The sequence below is a fragment of the Miniopterus schreibersii genome (genome assembly GCF_964146895.1).
Source record: "Miniopterus schreibersii genome assembly, chromosome: 16".
In the NCBI taxonomy this organism is placed as follows: domain Eukaryota; kingdom Metazoa; phylum Chordata; class Mammalia; order Chiroptera; family Miniopteridae; genus Miniopterus; species Miniopterus schreibersii.
In genome coordinates this window covers 19,189,521-19,208,545 of record NC_138116.1, presented here as the reverse complement: position 1 = coordinate 19,208,545, position 19,025 = coordinate 19,189,521, and the positions used below count along the sequence as shown (strand labels likewise).

Here is a 19,025-nt window from a genome sequence, read left to right as displayed (position 1 = left end):
TACTTTGAAGGAGGGAATTTTCCTTTTCTGCTTACAATTTTCTTACATTTTATGAGTTATCTTAAGCACATAATTATCCTTATTTATTTGACAGGAGAAAATGCTGCATGTGCTTTTAACTGGGACTATTTTACAGTTTTTTAAAGTTTACAGTCATTTAAAAGAACCACACTAAAACTTCAAGTTACAGGAAGAAACAAAATATCCCAAGGCAGTAACAATGAAAAAAACAAGCAAACAACAACAAAATAAAGAAAACCTAAGCAAACAAAAACCAAATTCCTCCAAAAACCTTGAAGTCAAAGCAGCCATGTCAGGAAATGTGAATTTTCCTTTTTCTATATTTTATAGAAACCATAATTTCATTTCAAAATTGTTTCATTAGAAAATAAAAAAAAAATAGAAAAAATTCTATTTTAATGTATTTCCCCTCTAACTGCTTTCCAATTGTTTGTCCTTTCTTTTGTAAAACAGGCTAAACTTTAAAAATAGAAGGTCATTGATAAATATTAGATTTGAAATGCAATATATATTCTTTGGGATTTATCCAAAGGAGCTAACATAAAAGAGGAAAAAGTTATATGCTCCTCAAAATCTGTTCAGCACTAGTTACAAAAGTAAAAAAAATTGATGTAACTTTATATCTAAAAATAACAATTAATGATTAACTTCCATCTACTGTGCTAAATGCTATATGTTCTCTAAAAATGATAGTAATGAAAATTTTGAGGCAGCATGGGAAAAATGCTTATGGTACAATGGCAAGTGAAAAATTAAAATATAAAAATAAGGTAACAAAATACAAAATTATTACAAATGAACAAATGCTGGAAAGAAGAATTTTAGAAACAAAGTTAATTTTGTAAGACAATGGTGTAATTGTTGATTTTTTTTCACTTTATATAAATTTCCAATTTTTAAAGAGTTGTTTTATTCTCTTAATTTTTTTTTCTCTCTCTGCATGTATATTTAGGTTCACACTGAAGGAAAATGGATCAGAATCCCATCTTTAAAATGGAGTCAAGTTTCAGTGTTTCTGAATTCAGAGGAAAAGTGAATTCTGTAATTAGATCAAACACTTCTCCAGGAAAAATGAAAGTGAACAAGGAGTATAATAATAATAGTTTAAAAAACTGATAATAATGTTACTTAATTGTATAAATTATTAAAGAATTTATTCTGCAGCTAACTCTCACAAACTAAATTGAACTCTGAACTGAATATTAATCTTTCCCAAAGAAACTGTGTAGAAAAAAAAGAAAATGAATACAATGTTTATTAGTTGTCTTTAATATTAAACACAAACCAAAGAAAAGGAGTGTGACAAACGATGGAGTCTTAAGTCTGCCCATTTCCATCCCTAACCTAGGAATGTGAATTTGACAAGAAAAACCCTTCTATCAGGTTAATTTTAGTGCTGGGCTCACTCAGAGGGGAGAGATGAAGCACCAATCATCACTCAATCCCCCCAACCCCAGCCTAAAATAGCCAGGTCACTGAGGCAAAACTGATTTGGGGGCTAAAAAGGTCTGCATCTAACCCCAGCTGTCTCCTCTCTTGTGTTCCTGCAGCCTCTGACTACACACAGATCTTGGTGAAGGGGGTGGGGGTGGGAGAGGATTAGAATTCAGTGAAACAGCTGATTTTTAAAAGGTAAATTTTTATATTTTCTCCTCTACTGTCATTCTAAAAACTAATTTCGGCTAACACTTAGACTTCTAATATATTTTTTAGATGGGGGGAAAAACTAATTCAATTATTATTTAAAATATTTTGTTTCCCTTTTAATCTAGGATGGGAAAAGGTGGGCTGCATTTTACAGGCGTTTTGAGGTCTGGAGGGAGATTTTTGTGGGGTGTAATTTGCTTTGGTTTTAGGAATAAAGTGGAGTAGTGGCTATGTCCCCCAGGGAGAAAACCTGAGAGGTGCGTCTATTAATTCCTTAAGATTTAAATTAAATGAAGGAAAATAGCACTTGCTGGGAAGTGGAATGCCCTGCCTAGTACCCTTTCTTGTTCCCCAATATAACAGAAAAGATTGAAGGAGTGGGGCTCCTATTTAGGATAAGGCCAAGGAACACAACAGCCTTTCTGAGACTATCTTTTAGCCCTTTCAAAAATACACACCACCAAGAAAAGTCCCCAGGCAACAGACCCACACATTCTGGCCAAGATACTTTTTTTCTCTCCTGGACTCTTTATCCTTTGAATTCTCTTTGCTCTGCAGTTTGCATTAGCTCGTTTTTCATTAAAAATGTTTATTGAATGCCTACTATGTGGCAGACACCTATTTCAGCTCTTTGGTTTTAAAATTGTGTTTATGGTCAAGAGTTAATAGATAGAAACGGGGGGAGGGGAGGGTCGGAGGAGGGGTAGGGGGTGGGATATACATGTCGCCCACCTTCTAGGGTAGAAAAGTCTTTTTCCACTCGGCAACAAAATAACTTATAGTATTTTAATTTCTGTTGCCCCGTGGAAAGAAAAAAAAAAATGGCAAAAACAAAAACGCGACAAACACGTGGCTAGCTAGAACAAAACGCGAATTTGGAGGGTGGGCTTTGGAGGTGGTGGAGACGGAGCCGCCGAGTTGGAAGCCCTCCCCCGCCCCCACGCCAACCCCCGTTTTTTTCCAGCGCGCGAGGAAAACTGGGAGGGGGACAAAGGTGCGGCGTGTTCTTTAAGTCCCGACTTTTGAACGGCATGAAATCGCCTGGCAGAAGAGCGGCGCGCACAAGTCGGAGTCAGCTCACTGACTCTGCAAACAAAAAATAATAAGAAAAAACCCCAAGGCATTCATATCGGTGCAGCCAACACGTGTTGCGGAGTCGGCCTGGGCCGCAGGCGACTGAGACAATGGGGTCGGGGACCGGGAAAGGGAGAGTGACCCCCTTCCTCACCTGCCTTCCCAGCACGCGTGCCCCCGACAGAGTGATTTGTCCCTCCCGCAAAAACCTAGCTTCCGCTCAGTTCAGGGAGCTTCTGGCATTACTGGGGGTTCACTCCCCGCTTTCCTGGCCAAGGGGGCTCCGGGGTCCCCCGGCCGCACTCTCCGCCACCCCCTGGCGCCGTCCCAGCCCCCGCCGCTGGAAACTCGTCGGCCGGGCTGGCCCCCTGGCCGGGGATCCCGGTGACGCGTGGATCCCGCGTCCCGCTCTCCCCCGCGTATTCCAGACTCCGAAAAGCGCGGCGAGTTGCCCCCTCCCCCAACGCCCAGACGGGGTGCGACCGCCCACGTGTCGCCCCTTGCCCAGTCGGGTCGGTCCCTCGGGTTCTCCGGGCCAGAGGATCCGGAACGAGTTGGTCAAAAGCGACGAAAGGGACCAGGGCGGATCCGCTTCCCCTCCCCAGAAACGGGCGGGGGCCCGGCCGCCGCCCCCTCCTCTAAGCCCCCGCCCCCTGCTTCCCCATCGCCGAGCGGAAATTACGCCCTCCCCCCGCGGGTCTGACCTGGGGACGGGGGCGGGGCTTCGAGCTCGGCCCCTCTCCCGCCTTCCCGCCCGGATCCCAGTCGTGCACCCCAAACAAAGTTCCGAGACCCCAACCCAGCGCGGGGAAAGCGGCCGTCGTGTCCTGGGTGGAGCGGGCGGAGGGGACTCCACCTGTCGGTCCCCGCGTCAGGGCGGGAGAAGGGGGACGGTTCGGATCTGCTCCCGGTCACTCCCTCCCTGAGACCTCCCCCTTCGGTTCGCCCGGGTCTGCTCACGCTACCACTCCCCGTCCTTCTCTTCACCCCTCCCTCTTCCCCGGGGTCATCTTGGGCCGGAGCCGCGCGTTCTCACAGGACCCCAAGACCTCGTTCAACAGCCGAACCCCGGGAGCGAGCCACCCTTTCTCCCGTGGGAATCCTGGAACCTGATTTCCTAGGGATCCCTCGTTCCCAGTCGCGAGCCCCCGCTCCCAGCCTCCCGGTCCCGCGCTCGCAGGGCCCCTCGGTCCTGGGTTCCCGGAGGCGAGGGAGTCTCCTACGGCTCGGGTAGGGAAGGCCGAGACCCCCCCACTTAAAAACCCAGGGAAAAGGCGCCTTTTTTCCTAAACCACCGGCTCGCGCGACCCCCTCCTGAAGACCCCAGAGTCCTCGGCTTCTCTTTGTCTCCGCCGTCCCCCGCCTGTCAGTCGGTAGCAGTTAACCGGGGTAGGGTGGGCAACCCCCCCTCCCGCCCCACCACACGAATAAAAAATAAACGTACATTTTACGTATAAAGAGGTGGGAGATTCTGGGCCGACCACCCTCCCCCAGCTCGGACCCGGGTAGGGGGATGGGTGGAGGCGGGGCGCCTCCCTAGGGGCCAGATTCTTGCAAAGGAGGAGGGGGCTAGTGGAGCTTCGGGAACGCAACCCCACCCGCCAGTTGACTCGGGGGTGAGTTGAGTGCCCCCCCTTGCCCCCATCCACCCTGGCGGGAGATTCGTGGGCTGGGCTGGGTTGGAGGGTCGAAGGGCCCCCGGGCGTCGGGGGTCTTCCCCTGCAAGGTGGGTGGGGGCTTTCACCACGTGGCTTCGCCTCTTTTTTTTTTTTTTTTTTTTCCTCTCTCCCCGCTCCATTTTTTTTCAAGTCGATTTTATTTAGAGGCGGCGCCAGGGCGGCCGCGGAGAAACGTGACACACCAGCCCGCTCGGAGGGGTTTCGGACAGAAGGGAAGAAGTAGCGCCGCGTCGTCCGCCTCCCAGCGCGCCGCGGGCACTTCTCCCGGGCCTCCCCGAACTCCCCCGCGACCTCTGCGCGTCCTCTGGCCGCCCTCCGCGCCCCGGGCTCCGGACAACTTCAGGGGTGGGGTGCAAAGAAAGTTTGCGGCTGCCGCCGCCGGCCGCCCGCCTGCCCGCCTGCCCGCCTCTCGGCCTAGGAGGCTCTGCGCCCGCGCCCGCCTGCCAGCTCGGCCTTGCTAGGGACCGCGTCCCGCCCGGAGCCTGCCACCATGAACAAGCTTTACATCGGCAACCTCAACGAGAGCGTGACCCCCGCCGACTTGGAGAAAGTGTTTGCGGAGCACAAGATCTCCTACAGCGGCCAGTTCTTGGTCAAATCCGGCTATGCCTTCGTGGACTGCCCCGACGAGCACTGGGCGATGAAGGCCATCGAAACTTTCTCCGGTAAGAGTGCGCCCATCTCCCCGAGAAACCACGACAAGATCCCCGAACAACGGAGACCTGCGCCTCTTTTTCCTTGCCCGCCAACTCCGCTCTCCCCACGGCCTGCGCGCTTGGCCTCAGGACCCACCCTCCACCCACCTCCTTCGACGCCCCTCCATCCCAGCCCCCCCCCATGCCCACCCCCGTGCGGAAATACTCGGGGTTTCCTCATCCCCTCCAGGCCCTGTAGGGTTTGGTAAGGTGGTCCCCCATACCCCCCGCAGACGGGGCGGGAGCCTCCAGTGGCAGTAGTGGGGGGGCGCCACTGAGGCCACCCTGTCTGGGCGTTATTTCTACGCCGGCCCCTCCCTATCCGCCCCCGGCGCGCTCCCCCCACCCCAGCACCCCAGCTCCCCTTCCTCCGCCCTAGGCCTTTCCTGGCGGGGAAGGGGGCCCCTCGCTCCGTTTTCGATCGCCCGGGTTTCCTCGGGGACTGTAGCCTTCGAGCAGGACCTGAGAACAGGGATCCCGCCTCCCGCTCGGGGCCTGGGGCTTGAGCCATTTTGATTTGAATGTGAGCGGCAGCGCGGCGGCGGGTCGCCATGCTGCTTCCCGAGACGCGAGGCTGGTCGGGGAGACGGGCCCCGGCCGCCAGGGACCCTCCCAGCGGGCCCGCTCCGCTCCCCCAGGGCCTCTCCTCCCCACCGGCTCGACAGGTGACCGTTCCGCCGCTCGAAGCCCTCCTCCTTGGCTCCACGGAAAAATAAAGTTTCATTCTGCACCCCCCTCCCCAAAACACACTTTGGAAGAAGACGGGCGCCCTTTCTCGGCCCCGTCTCCCCACGTCTGGAAGCCTTGTAGGCAGCCCGCCCAGACTCCCTCGCACTCCCAAAGCGAGCGCCCAGAGCGCTGCTGGACTCGACTCGCCTCGGTGAGACGCCAGAACAAAACAAAAATTAAGAAAGCAATAATGAAATTTACAGACAACCGCATTCTCGGAGCAACCTTTCGCATCCGGCTGCGGAACCCACTGCCTGGATTCCTAGGAAGGTCTCACATCCCAGTAACTCCTCAATTACCCTAATGCCTTTCTCCTTCCTTTTCCAGCCCCCCGCCCCTGTTCAAGCTCTCATATATGTATTTTTTATTTTTTTTTAATCTTTAGGGAAAGTAGAACTGCAAGGAAAACGCCTAGAGATTGAACACTCGGTCCCAAAAAAACAAAGGTAGGAAAGAGCTCTTCTCTGGGGAGGGGGTGGGTCAGCCTGGGGGCGCTGAGAGGCTGTGTTCAGGGGTCCATGGTGTCTCCAGTGGAAGAAACCCATTACTGGCCTTTCCACCCCCAACTCCGGATGTTGGGGGCAGGGAGGGAAGATTGGCTAAGATCTTGTAATGGGTGGTTTACAGCTTGTAAAAAAAATAAGCTGGGGCTAGGGTGGGCTAAGAGATGTTTCTTGGAGAAGTAAAAAAATCAATAGGGGAGAAGCCTTGAGTTTGTTCAAGGTGTGTGAGGCCATTTTTGTGGGGAAGCTAAAAACCTTGAACAGTTTAGGCTCATGGACATTTCTGCAGCTTCCTAGCAGGCCTCACCCCCCCCACCTCACCATAATTCTTAATTGGCTTGGCGGTGGTGGGGGTCCCCTTCGATTCTCTAGGGGAAATGGAAGGAGTTCCTGCCCCCAAAAGAATTCTCTTTAGGCTTGTGCTATATTTATATTTCTGCAACAGGCAAGGACATTAGATTTTTTCACAGACCTCCTATCCCTATTCCCTTACATCACACGTCCTCCCCTCTCAACTGGGTTGTGCAAAGAATATGCTTTTGGCTGTACAATCCTTTCGGAGCACCCCCCACCCCCCCTTCAGCCCATTGTTACAAGGGGACCATCTGGGGTGAGAGCTTTGTGTTCAGGCTGTGAGCTGGGGCTCTTTGGAGGGTCTAGAACTCCCTGGATGAATGGGAAGGGTGTGTGTGTCCCTGTCGGTGTGTCTCTTCTCTCCTCACTTCAGCAAAATGGGTTACCTGGTGTGTGTGTTACCCCCAAATATTTCAAATCTTCCATTGAACTCTGGCTGGGAAGTATAAGGGCAGAGTCTGCTTTCTGAAATCTGACTTTAAACATGTTGACAGTGCACTTTAGTCATGTTGCAGCCCCCAGTAAATCTTTGATTCTTTCACTACCCCCGTCTCCTCATTTCAACTGGAAACTTGCTGCATTTCAGAATAGTGCCTGGCCTTTTCTGGTTGGGAAGGTAGAGGTGGGTGACTGCTTTTTTGGAGGCAGTTAAGTGGATCTAAAAAGTTTAATACCAAGAACAATCTGTTCAGTGATTTAGCTTGAGATATTTAAATAACTTGGAACTATTGTATCTACAGAGGATCAATATGACTTGTAACTATGTTTACAGAGTTTGTGATTTAACCTCCAGTGCTTGAAATACTCTGTTATTGGAAAGGTAATTAGAGTTAGGATTAAAGAGATAATCAAATGGAATGGAAGGCAAAAAAGTCTTAGTTACTATTTTGAAACATTTCTTGGAGATGGGAATAAAATTTATTGAGAAGATTGTGGACATTAGAACTGAAAGCTGAATGTTTGAAACATGATAAAAAATATCCAGAATGACTGGAATTCCAAAATATGTGGGAATTTTTTCTTTTGCTCTTCAGCATGGCTTAAATTTTAAAGGGAATGAATTGAAAAGCAAGAGAAATAGCAAAACGTGATGAAATGGGACCCAAAACATTTATATTTTAATTTTCATGGTGCTGTGTATTTATGGATCTTTTTCCCTAAGCCATCTGCTTGCTTTCAAGCCATTTTTAGGCTCCTTGTTCTCTCCCAAATGCATTACTGAGGGCCCTTTTGAGTTGGGAAGGGGTGGGGTTTGTGAAAAGAGTGGGTACAAAATCTGCCTTTCCACACCCATATTAAGTTTGATCTTTTGTGTGTTCTCCCTTTCCTGAAATAATTTGCGAGCACAAACATTGAGTCAGTTGTGTTTTATTTTATTTTTTGAGTAGTGGTGAAAAGGCACTTCATTTTTCTAGAATGAATCAATTTTTGAAGCTTTAGGATTTAAAAAAGGAAAGTTTGTTTTCATGAAGTCAGTATGCTCTATCATTTTGTGTCCTTTGGGGAAGCATGTGGTGGTATGGGCTTTTAGTCTGTCAGAAAAGTATTTTTTCAGTTGGTTTGTTACTGTTTTTTTCTCATGGATGTATAGAACAGGAACTACTTAATTAACTGACTAATATTTTAAGCAAAATGAACAACTGTGCATATACATCTGTGTATATATATATATATATATATATATATATATGTTCTAATGTTTTCACCGTTTAAAATAGAGGAGAATTTTTCTTGATGTACTCGGTTCCAAATATGACTTTAAACATTTCTAAGATATTCATAAAAATCTAACAAGCTAAATGGTCCTGGTTTTTGTTGTTGTTTTTTTTTACACAAACAAGATGATATTGTTACAGCAGTTAACCTCTGAACAACCCTGATTTTGATGTATTAATATATTTTATTCTAATTTTATCTATTTGACATATATAATTTGTATCTTTTTTAGAACCCCAGAGACTGAATACTATACATTTAAACTGAAAACATTAATTTGAATTTTTTAAACAGGTGACATTAAATTTCTCTGTGATCACCTTCTCAAACCCCCTCTTTGTCAGTGTTGGAATTTTGATAACGATTTCAGCTTTTTGTGAAGAATTTGTATATATTCACTCTCAAATAATTAGGATAAACAAGTAAAACCAAGAGCATTTTAAATACAGCTGTAGGAGAGGGTTTGGATATGTGTTTTATTTTGAGATATAAGAGTAGTTAAGGTAAAGGGGTATGGTGCTAGTGAGTCTTGTTTATTTTGGGAAATGGCTTGCTTTTTAAGGGAATTAAACTTTGTTTAGTTTGCCACTATGTCTGCCTTTTTCTAGAGGAATGTGACCTAAAGATAGCGTACCTACTGTCAACTGGTGTCATCAAAATAAAAGATGTTGCTGTTAAAAAAATGAGAGATGTACTGCATTTTTCTCAGTGAAATGTGTTCTAGTTTAAAATTTGATTTCCTTAGGCAGGTTAATGGTTGTTCTTTAACTTGTCTTAAAATGAGGTGGGCTAAGACTTTCCTTAAATTTCCAACTATTTAAAAACAGACACACACAAGGATTGGTCTCAGCCTTGTAAGTGTGAGAACTCTCAGAAGAGAAAATGTCCAAACTTAATTCTAATTTTACAGTTTAATTTTCTCAAGTCAGCAGCTTTAAAAATCTCTGTGAAGGGATGTCTTGTAAGTGGCAAACATATTCTTTTTAATATTAAGTGATTTGTGGAGGCTCTGAAGAAATATTTAGGTCACTAAATGTTTTCAAAACAAGCTAACATTTTTTGCCTTCAGAAATGGATATGCCTTTAGAGAAAACTGTTCTTAGGGGCTGAAAATGAATTATGAAGGAGGTTAAGAAACAAGGGAATGTCTTTTCAAAAAAACAGAAAGGGGTAAAAAGTACTAGAGTGGGAGGATTTTCAGGCACTTTTGCTTTAGTGGTTGTGGTTGTCAGATGTATCTTTCAACAAGTATGTATTCAACAAGTATGTTTAAAGTAGAAACAGTTTATGACACTTGCAGTAAAGAGGTTTTCTTATGAATATTAGGTTAGTTTTTTGGGGCTTTAAAATAAGTTTTAAAATGTTTGATTCTTAAAAACTTCTGCATTGTTTGGAGGAAAGGTGGCAATCAGTTTACTGTCCCCACTTTAATTTCCACCAAGAAAGTAAACTTAACAAATTCATAAATTTTCTTCACTACTAGAGAAATCCTTGTTATTTAAGTGCTCAGCATTTCAAAATGATTTTCCTAAGGAGGGTGGTATTTGACTATCCTTTGAAAGAGTTGTATGTTTCCAGAACCCTATTTTCTGACTCAAAGGAGAAAGATGAAATTTTACTCCAGTGGTTTCCCAGATGGAGAACTTTTGAGTAAAGAAGGGGAAGAATTGTAATTCTCATCACTTACTTATTCAAAGTACAGTTAACTCTTCCAAATGTAAAAAGTTTTAATGGCACAGCTTTTGGTGGAAAAAGAGCAAAACATTCTCATAATTATGTTTTAGAGATGAAGTACATGACATTAGCCATTGGAAGAATTTTGATTCAAAGGTTCTGAGCCTCTAATCTTTTAAATTACCTTAATATATGTCATTTGAGTCTATTTTATGTATTTGGGTACTTTTAAGGCTTATTTTTGAATTTATTTATTCCAGACTCGACTGTATAACATCCAGGTGACAAAGATAGGCTAGAGAGTATACAATTTTAAACGTTAAAAAAAAAAAAATTTCAGATCTGTTTTATCGAGTGAAAAGGGGGACCAGCAAGTGTTATTTGTTGAAGTTTAGGGGTTTGTGTTGAAGAGGTACATGTATCGGTTACACCTCCGTTGATTTTTGTGTGTGGGGTGGTAGTGGTGGAGATACTGTCATTAGAATAAATGTATGAACCAGAGGCGTTTGAAACACAGACATTTTGCCAGCTTTTAGAATTTAAATTCAGTTTTGTTCTCTCGCCGTCCTCTTAAAAGATTCTTAAAATGTGGCTAATGTCTTCCAGAAAGTGCAGCTTAGATTTGGGGATGGGAGCGCTAGAGAAAGGGGGAGGAAAAAAAGCAGCAGGGGAGACTGGAGAAATCAGACGAGTTAGTCCTGGGTTGGAAATTCCAGACGGGGAAAAAAAGAGGCAGCGGGGTGGGGGTGGGGGTGGGGGTGGGGTGGGGGTGGGTTTCCCGCTTCCCTTCTAAAGAGCAGCGGCTGGAGGCGCCCGGACCCACGGACGCCGGGTTTGGACGACCCGCGGCACGTCCAGCCGAGGGCAAGGCTGGTTTTGCTCTGGGACTTGCCCGCCTTCCCTTCCCCTTCTCGCGAAGCGGAGAAAGTCGCTGCGGCTCTCCCTGGGGCGCCCGCGCCGGCGCCCCAGCCCTTCTCCGCCCCCCGCAGCCCAGCCTCGCCGCCGCCGCGCGCTCCGCCGGCCGCCGCCTTCCTCCTCCTCCTCCTCCTCCTCCTCCTCCGAGCCGGCCCTGCCCGGGGACATCCGCAGGCCCGGGGCTCCCGGGAGGGCTGCCTTTCCCAGGGTCCCCGAGACCCCAGCCCGCCGCGCCCCCCCCCCCGCATCCCCAGCCTCGCCCACGTGGAGGGGTCCCTGTCCCTGTCCACAGGGCGCAGACCTTTCCAGCGTCCGGCTGTCTTAGGACCTTTCCACTCCTAGGCAAAAAAAAAAAAAAAAGGCAAGACACCAGTGGGCAGATAGGAAATGAAGAGGCAGAGTAGAGAGGAAGAGAGTGGGTTAAGGGAAAAGGCGAGGTGGAGAGAAAATGGAGGGACCTTGGCCATGGGGTGTAGAACCTTGAAGAGTTAACAGTGTCAAGTAATCTGTATTTTTCAGTAGATGGACTGTCTTGTCTCCTTGTACCAGAGACTGAAACAATAACAAAGAGAGTAAGAGTAACCTGAGGCTCTATGAGGGGATTTTGTTCATGTTATAAAAGCTAAACAAACAGGTCTTCCAGTTGGCCACTGGCTGGGCTTGGAAGATCTTTCTCAGGGTCTCGGTCAGTGATTGGCTCCATGTTGATATAAAATTTGCACACCATTTCCACCTGTGCTGAGCACATTTCCTCTCCCTGCTCACACCTTTTAAAATACTTGTCAAAACAAAGTAAGAAAAGGTCTCCCCTCAAAAAGCATGGATTCAAGAAAGTATGCTTATTTGGTTATTGATAAAAGTTTGATTTGGCTAGAAAATGATCATACAGGGGAGTGCCTTTGATAACCCACATCATTGCAAGGAGTCATTACCAGTATGCTGATTCCATTTTAGCAGAAGAATTTGGTGGTTCCCTCCGATTTTGTTCAAAGGAGACTACTTTTTAGTGGGTGGAAGGGGTCATCCTAGGATTGAAAAGGCAGGGCCAGCCCCGTTTGTAAGACCTGCTGCTTACCTTTGCAGCACAGTGGTTTGCAGTGAGTAGCGAGGACTGAAGGAACAGGCTTTAAACAGGCATCACCCTGACACTGACTGCTGAAATAAAATGTGTGTGGATTATGGATAAATCACAGAAAAAAGTAGGTCAGGACTTCAACGTTTTTTTTGTTGTTGTTGTTTTTAAATATATCTTTATTGATTTCAGAGAGAGGAAGGGGGAGAGAGAGAGAGAAACATCAATGATGAGAGTCATTGATTGGCTGCCTCCTGCACACCCTCTACTGGGGATTGAGCCTGAAACTGGGGCTTGAGCCCTGACCGGGAATCGAACCTTGATCTCCTGGATCCTGGGTTGATGCTCAATCACTGAGCACACAAGCCAAGCTGGATCTCAACATTTTAATATAACTGGAGAAAACCTGATTGCAAAACACTGAAATGGAACTATATAGAACAAACACCATCAAGTAATGCAGTCCTATTGCAGAGTCCAGGCTTCCAGGATTTGATGTTCTGGTCATGTGACAGAGAGTAGAGATGGCTAACCATCGGTGAACTGCTTTTGAATGAAACAGAGCAAATAGCTGGATTGTCCAGATGTTTTCAAGACCCCTCAGGACAAGTCTAATTATTAGAGAAGTGGCATTTTGGTGGCTGAAGGCATATAAGAGATCTGTCAGGATGGGTGGGAATTTGGCTCATAATTTAAGGGACAATTGTGAAGAAAATCTCTTAGAAGGCAGGACAAGTGGAGGATCTCTCTTCATTTTCTGTTTTCCTCTCTACCATGTTCTGTGGATTCTAGTCAATCCTCTCAACATTTCCTTAAGAAAAGAGGGTTAAGGAAAACTTCTATTTTTATTCATTTTGAGTTAGTTTCAGTTAAAAAAACACATTAGTCCTTTATCCAGATGTTTTGACCACTTGACATGAAAAATGGTAAGTCTGAGCAAAATTTGATTGGATAGTTTAGTTGATTGGATATAGGCAGAATCTTTGAGAAATCAGATAATTCAGAAATTCAAAAAATGATGTGTAAAAGTTCGTGAGGTCTGCTGAGTTCTTTGGCAACAGGAGCAGGGAAGACTCATTCAGAATTCTTGAGGAATCATTCAGAATTCTTGAGGCTCAAGATGGGAGGAAGTTGTATTAGGTCAGAGTCTCATAACCTACCTAGGTCCCTCACTCAGTCCTCTACAGGAGGGTGGAAGAAACGTCTCCCAGGAGAATTCAGTGTTTAAAAACAAAAGCTTTGGAGTCAGGCAGTGACTGGGAAACTGGAAAAGTCACTTAACTTCCTTTAGCCTCAATTTCTGTTCTGTAAACTGTCACTACTACACATTAGCTATTATTTGTTTTAGATATGGACCTCTCTGCTTCCTGTTTTTGGACTATGTGTTGCAGCTTGGGGCAAATATCTAAGGAGTAGGTAGGCTGTTGAAGTGTATGTATGTGCATTTCGCATGCATTTTGTATGGGACAGTGATGGATAGGCATAGTGAAGGGGGTTTGTGTGTAGGTTGCTTTGGTAACTAACTGTATAGTACATCTCTTACCCATCCTCAAAGAGCTGGGAGACATGGGGCAAGCATGGTGGGAATGCTACTGATTGTTCCTTAGGGAAATGGTCCGTATATTGTATTGTTGATGCCCTGAACCCGGGCCAGGTTCCTACCTGAAACTTTGCATTTTGGGGTTACTGTCAAAGGTGCATGTAAGATAGTGACATTAGTGAGAGGAGAACCATCCTAATTCTGCAGATGAGGTAGGGGTAAAAATTCAGGATGAAGGGGGTCTTGAGGGAAGAAGAAATGAGAGCATTTTCCCCACTTGGTGAGAGATAGGCGTGTTTCTTAATGTTCTGCTCTTGGTAAGCTAACAGAATAGGCATTCAGGAGTTGGGGATCCCTGGGTGCCCAGGAAGTGACTGCATACATTGTTCCCTGTGCCCTTGTGGGGAGCTGGGGGTAAAGCCACACTATCCTCACGTTCTTCCCCTGGTCCCCTGGACTGGAAACAGCCCCCAAGGATGTGCTCAGGACTCACCTTCATGTCCACTTCCTCTCTTCAGCCCTCCCTGCTCAAAGGGTGCACGCACACATATGCACATAGCCACAACCCCTCTCTCAACATCTCAGTCCTGGGAAGGAGGATTGGACCTTCTCGGGGTGGGGTGGGGAGGGGAAGGGCTCTAATCGGATGTGGGTTTTGGCCATTTAACAGGCTTGTGACTTTAATCAGTCACTATAAAGGGTTTTACAATTAGTTCATGCGGAATGATTCGTGTTTTTCTGGAGTGGCATTTGGGATTGCTTGGGGCTCGTCAACTTTCCATTAGGTACTCTGAGGAGGGGAAAATGAAGGGAGAGGGGAAAATGAAGGGAGACGGGAACTCAAGTGGGGGATGTTGGGTGGAGCAGACTTGTTGAGGATGTCTATTCAGAGTTAAATATTTATTCTACTTCCTCCTCCAGGTCTGTAAGTTGCTTGGGAGGAGAAGTCCAACTGTAATAGGGAGCGGTTGCTTTGGCGGGATTTGGAGACAGACCTTTAAATTAGAGGGCAGAGATGAGCCTCCACAGACATGCTCTTGGTGGCTGCGGCTAGTCAGTGTGTTCTCAGGAAGGACTAGACATAATAGGATGGTGGCTGTGGAGGCGGCAGGGTTCAGAATATTTTCTTCGCTCCTGTTGAAGTGTCCACCCCAGCAACTTTTTTTTCATGTAAAAGAAGGGAAAATTTAGCCTACTGACGTAATTTTATCTAGAGGGTTTTCCTCCCTATGTTTATAACTATTTGGTTCAAAGCCGCCGCTGCTGGCTTTTTATAGGATAGAATAGGGTAGAGTGATACCTGTCCAGAAGCAGCAGGGGGTAGGCAGGAAGGGCAAGAAAATGAGCTTCACACACCTCATGTATCTCTGAGATGATCTCTTTCATTTCCCGATTCTTGCTCCTCAATGACCATCTATTTTTTTTATTTGTCTTTATTGTTGAGAGTATTACAGATGACCCCTTTTTTCCTCCACTGACCCCTTCTACCCCTACCCCCCACCATCTTGAATGAGTAGTTTCCTTTCAACTTCTAACTGGAAGAGGAATGATGCCTGTCTAGGCCCATGCTCCTTTACTTTCTTCAAAACACCTCATGGTCAACAACTTTAGCCTGTGTGTGTGGGGGGGGTGGTGGTGGTGATGGTGCCGTTTTTTACAAAATAATATATTTACAACTAAATCTCATGTCAGAAAATATTTAGCAAGATGGTGTGGGCTTCTGTGATAGCCTGCACATTGTTGCAAAGATTGGTACCTTTAATCGCGTTTTCTTTCATGCATGCATTCATCCACTTATAAAAATAAAAATATTCAGAGTCTACTATTGCATGATATGCCCCTCTGCCAGAAACTAGAAATACGAGGAACAAGGGAAAGACCTTGGTCTTAGGGTGGAGGTAAAAGGAAATATGATTTAGCAAATAATTTTTCTCCAGGGGCTTTAACATTTTTCACTTTATCCTTAGTATTTAAAAAATAAGTGTGGTAAAAAAAATAAAACTTACTGTCATAATCATTTTAAGTGTTCAATTCAGTGGTAGTAAGAACATTCACATTGCTGTGCAACCATCACCTCCATTCATCTCCAGAACCCTTCATCTCCAAGACTGCAACTCTGTACTCATTAAACAATACCTCCCATCTGCCCCTCCCCCAGCTACATTTTAACCATTGCCAGTTTTGTTCTTTCCCACACAGTCATCACCTCTTCATCCTATATAAAATGGGAGTCTTTGCCTAATCCCTCTTCTGTATTAAATATTAATTACTTTCTTGCTTTTTATTTAGCATTATTGGGTCTTTTTCAGGGTGGAGAAGGGAGACTCAGGGTGAGAGGGAGCTGCAGAAAAGCGGTAAAAGATAAAATCCTTGCCCTCCAGCAAGCACTTTCACTTTAGATCCAGGAAAAGCTGTGGGACAGGAGAGGCCAAGAGACTAGAGTAAAATGAGAGAGGCACACCACCTCAGGAACTAAAATAGAGGAGGGAGGCTTTGAGCTAAGCTGTGTTTTGGAGGATAGGCAGAAAAAATAGAGGCTTGGATTAAGGAGAGAGTGTTGTGAGCTGACAGGGCAGTATTTGTAGTAAGACAGTTCACCCAGAAGAGAGGGCTGGCATGCCAGTGGGGAGAGGCACTCAGGTAAGGAGGGCAGCTGTTTCTGTTTATTTCCCTTATTGAGCATCTTCTTTGCTCCTGAGCACTGTGCCAGGTGATGTGTGGGTCAAAAGATGAGTTTCTTCGACAAGTGTAGGGAGCAAGCATTGAGTGTCTGCTCAGAGCTAGTCACTGTTAGTTCGGTGAATCTTCATAAGGCATTATTATCTTCATTCTCTAAGAGGAGGAACTGACTGAAGCTCTGAGTGGTTAAAGTAATACCTATTAAGTAGTAGTGTTAGGATTTAAACCCAGGCCTTTCTACCTCCGCGGCTGAGCTCACTCTCTTACAGGGTGGGAACAGCTCTAATACTCAGAGCCTTTATCTTGAGCTTCTTTCGTGGGGAGAGCGTAACGTTAGCAAATAAAAACACACCCAACATTAATTTCTCCATGCTCTGAATCTTACTCCCCAGATGTTTCATACTTGCTTTGCACTGTATTTCCTTCCCCCCGTTGTGATTTTCAGGCAATCTTGAGCGATTGAAGAAATCTGGGTAATTTTTCCTTTGTCTGGGTCTCTAAGATGGGCAGTGGGAATATTTTGCTCTTGGAAGGAAATAACCTATGGAGAAGGACTTGAGTGAAGTTAGAAATCAGGTATCAATCTCAGCCTTTCCTCTCTCCAGATGTGCAAACTGTGGAATCTTGGGTATCTTTCCTGGGTCGCATTTCCTCATCTCAGTTCTCCAGAAACCCCATAAAATAAGCTGGCTAAGTATTTTGCGTTGTATGAGCCTCCATCCTTTGGCACTTCTGTTAGGAACCTGGGCTGAAGCCTTTGGCTGATTTCCCCTCCCCCCTTCTTCCTTTTGTTTGGGTTCAACCCTGGGGAAAATGGGAGGTTGGGGGGGAAGGGTAGGGACTGAGAAGCTTCCCCTCCTCCTAGCTGGAAGGGACAAAGAGTTGACCTTTGTTACATTCCTACAGAATCATAATTCATAGTTCATACATGTTTTTATTTATTTTAATAGTTCATACATGTTTTTGAGGAGCAAGAACCCATTTACCTCTTTTCTTGACAAGCAGGATTCGGCTTCATGGTGTAGTGACACTTGCTGGCTAGTGTCACTTTGGGCTAGTCACTTAACCCCTCCAAGCCTGTTATTTTAACTGCAGAATGGAAATAAAAATATTCTCAATATTCTGTAGTTGTTTAGAGCAGCGATTTTCAACCCTTTTTTTTTTTTTTTTAATCTCATGGCACACGTAAACCAATTACTAAAATTCTGCGGCACACCAAAAATATATCTTTTGCCCATCTGACCAAAAAATAGGTATAATTTTGATTCATTCACACTGGATGGCTATTGTTGTGTTGGACATTGTCATTGTTTTATTTGACAATCTAAGGGAAGAGAGGTCAGTGCCCCAGACTAGTCAGGTATTGCATGTTCTAAAAATTCTTGTGGCTCACCAGTGTGCCTCCAGGCACGTGGGTTGAAAATCGTTAGTTTAGAGGCTCAAATCAACCTCTTGTGGTTGTTCTAGGTTCATAGGAGAATGTGGTGTAAGGAAGTACTTTGTAAACTCTAAAGTACTTTGAAAATGGGAGTTATTAATAAGATTATCACTAATTGATGATACCCCAAAAGGGCAAAGAATGATTCCCACCCTCAGACAGATGCCCTACTCTTCGTGGGGGTGGTTTGCTGTAGAGGCTCCCAGAACGCTCTGGGAGAAGGGTCTTTTCTCTCTGGGCCCGGATGGCCCCTGGGTTCCTTGCCCCCAGCCCAGCCCACTCCCAGCCTCTGTTCCTGCCGTCTCAGTGGGAGGCCTCCCGGCCCTCCTGCCTCCTCCCGCAGCCCAGCCGAGGTCTCTAAGGAATGCCGCCTCCCGGGCCATTTTCTCCCCTCCAAGCTTCTGCGGCCCCACTTCCAGCCCCCTACCCCCAACCGGTTCCCACTTAAATGCTTGCAGGCCTGTTTGCAGCGGGAAGCCCCCTCCCCCACAGGACCACCTCAGTCACAGCCCTGACCACAGGGAGGTCGGGTCTGGATTTACTAAAGGACCCCGGAGGGGGAGCCTGCCCCTCGCTGGCTGCCTGGCTCGCTGATGGGGTCGGGTTTCCGCTGGTGGCTCTGGAGAGAGAGACAAAGGGCAAAGTCCTGGTCCCCACCCCCACCCTGCAGCCCCCGGCGCGTGTCCCCTCCCCCTCCAGGCCCTGTGCGGGTAGCCGAGGGCCCCCTGGGCCGGGCTGGACCTGCTCAGAGAGAGTCGGGGTACCGAGGGGATTCTGGTGGCAGAACATTCTAGACTGGTGGGGCCCCGCAGCAGAGGGGGTCCCGGGGGCATCCTCAGTCCCCCTCCCTGAGCTCCGCCAACTGGGCCCACCCAGCGGCTGGGGTGGGAGGGTGAGCGCTCAGCTTTCCCGGGTTAGGTGAGAGAGGGGCTGGGGGAAGGGGCCGCCCACGTGGGCACAGGCCGGCCGACGCCAGCCCGGCCGCTCAGCTGCTCAGACCTTCTCAATTGCCCGTTCATCAGGGCTCCCCTCCTCCCCCCAGCTGCCGCCGCCCTCCCCCACCCCCAGCTGCTGCCGCCCTTCCCAGGCACCTCTCTTTCTCCTCAGTTGCCCTGCCTGCTCCCCCTTTCCACAGTGAAAGCTGTGCTCAAGGCTCTTGGTCCCCTTGGCTGTTCGGGACCTTGCCTCCTGCTCCTGGCCAAGGATGCCCGAGAACCACCTTGGAAGACGCTGTTAGTGGTCCCGGACAGGATCCCCAGACGGGGAGAGAAAGACCTCTACAGAGAGGG

General features: G+C 46.8%; 1 protein-coding gene across 4 annotated transcripts in view; it reads left to right on the top strand.

Annotated features, from left to right (window-relative positions):
* The first annotated feature begins 4,208 nt into the window (after positions 1–4,208).
* Positions 4,209–19,025, top strand: part of IGF2BP1 (insulin like growth factor 2 mRNA binding protein 1) — a 37,946-nt gene continuing 23,129 nt past the window's right edge. For 2 of the 4 annotated variants that reach the window (XM_081115936.1, XM_081115935.1), the window contains exons 1-2: positions 4,439–5,086; positions 6,231–6,291. In XM_081115936.1, coding sequence (XP_080972062.1) covers positions 4,912–5,086; positions 6,231–6,291 — 236 coding nt within the window. In that variant the 5' untranslated portion in view covers positions 4,439–4,911. Of the gene's footprint in view, positions 4,359–4,433; positions 5,087–6,230; positions 6,292–19,025 lie in introns of those variants that run through there. The other 2 variants (XM_081115933.1, XM_081115934.1) reach the window with 2 other exon arrangements.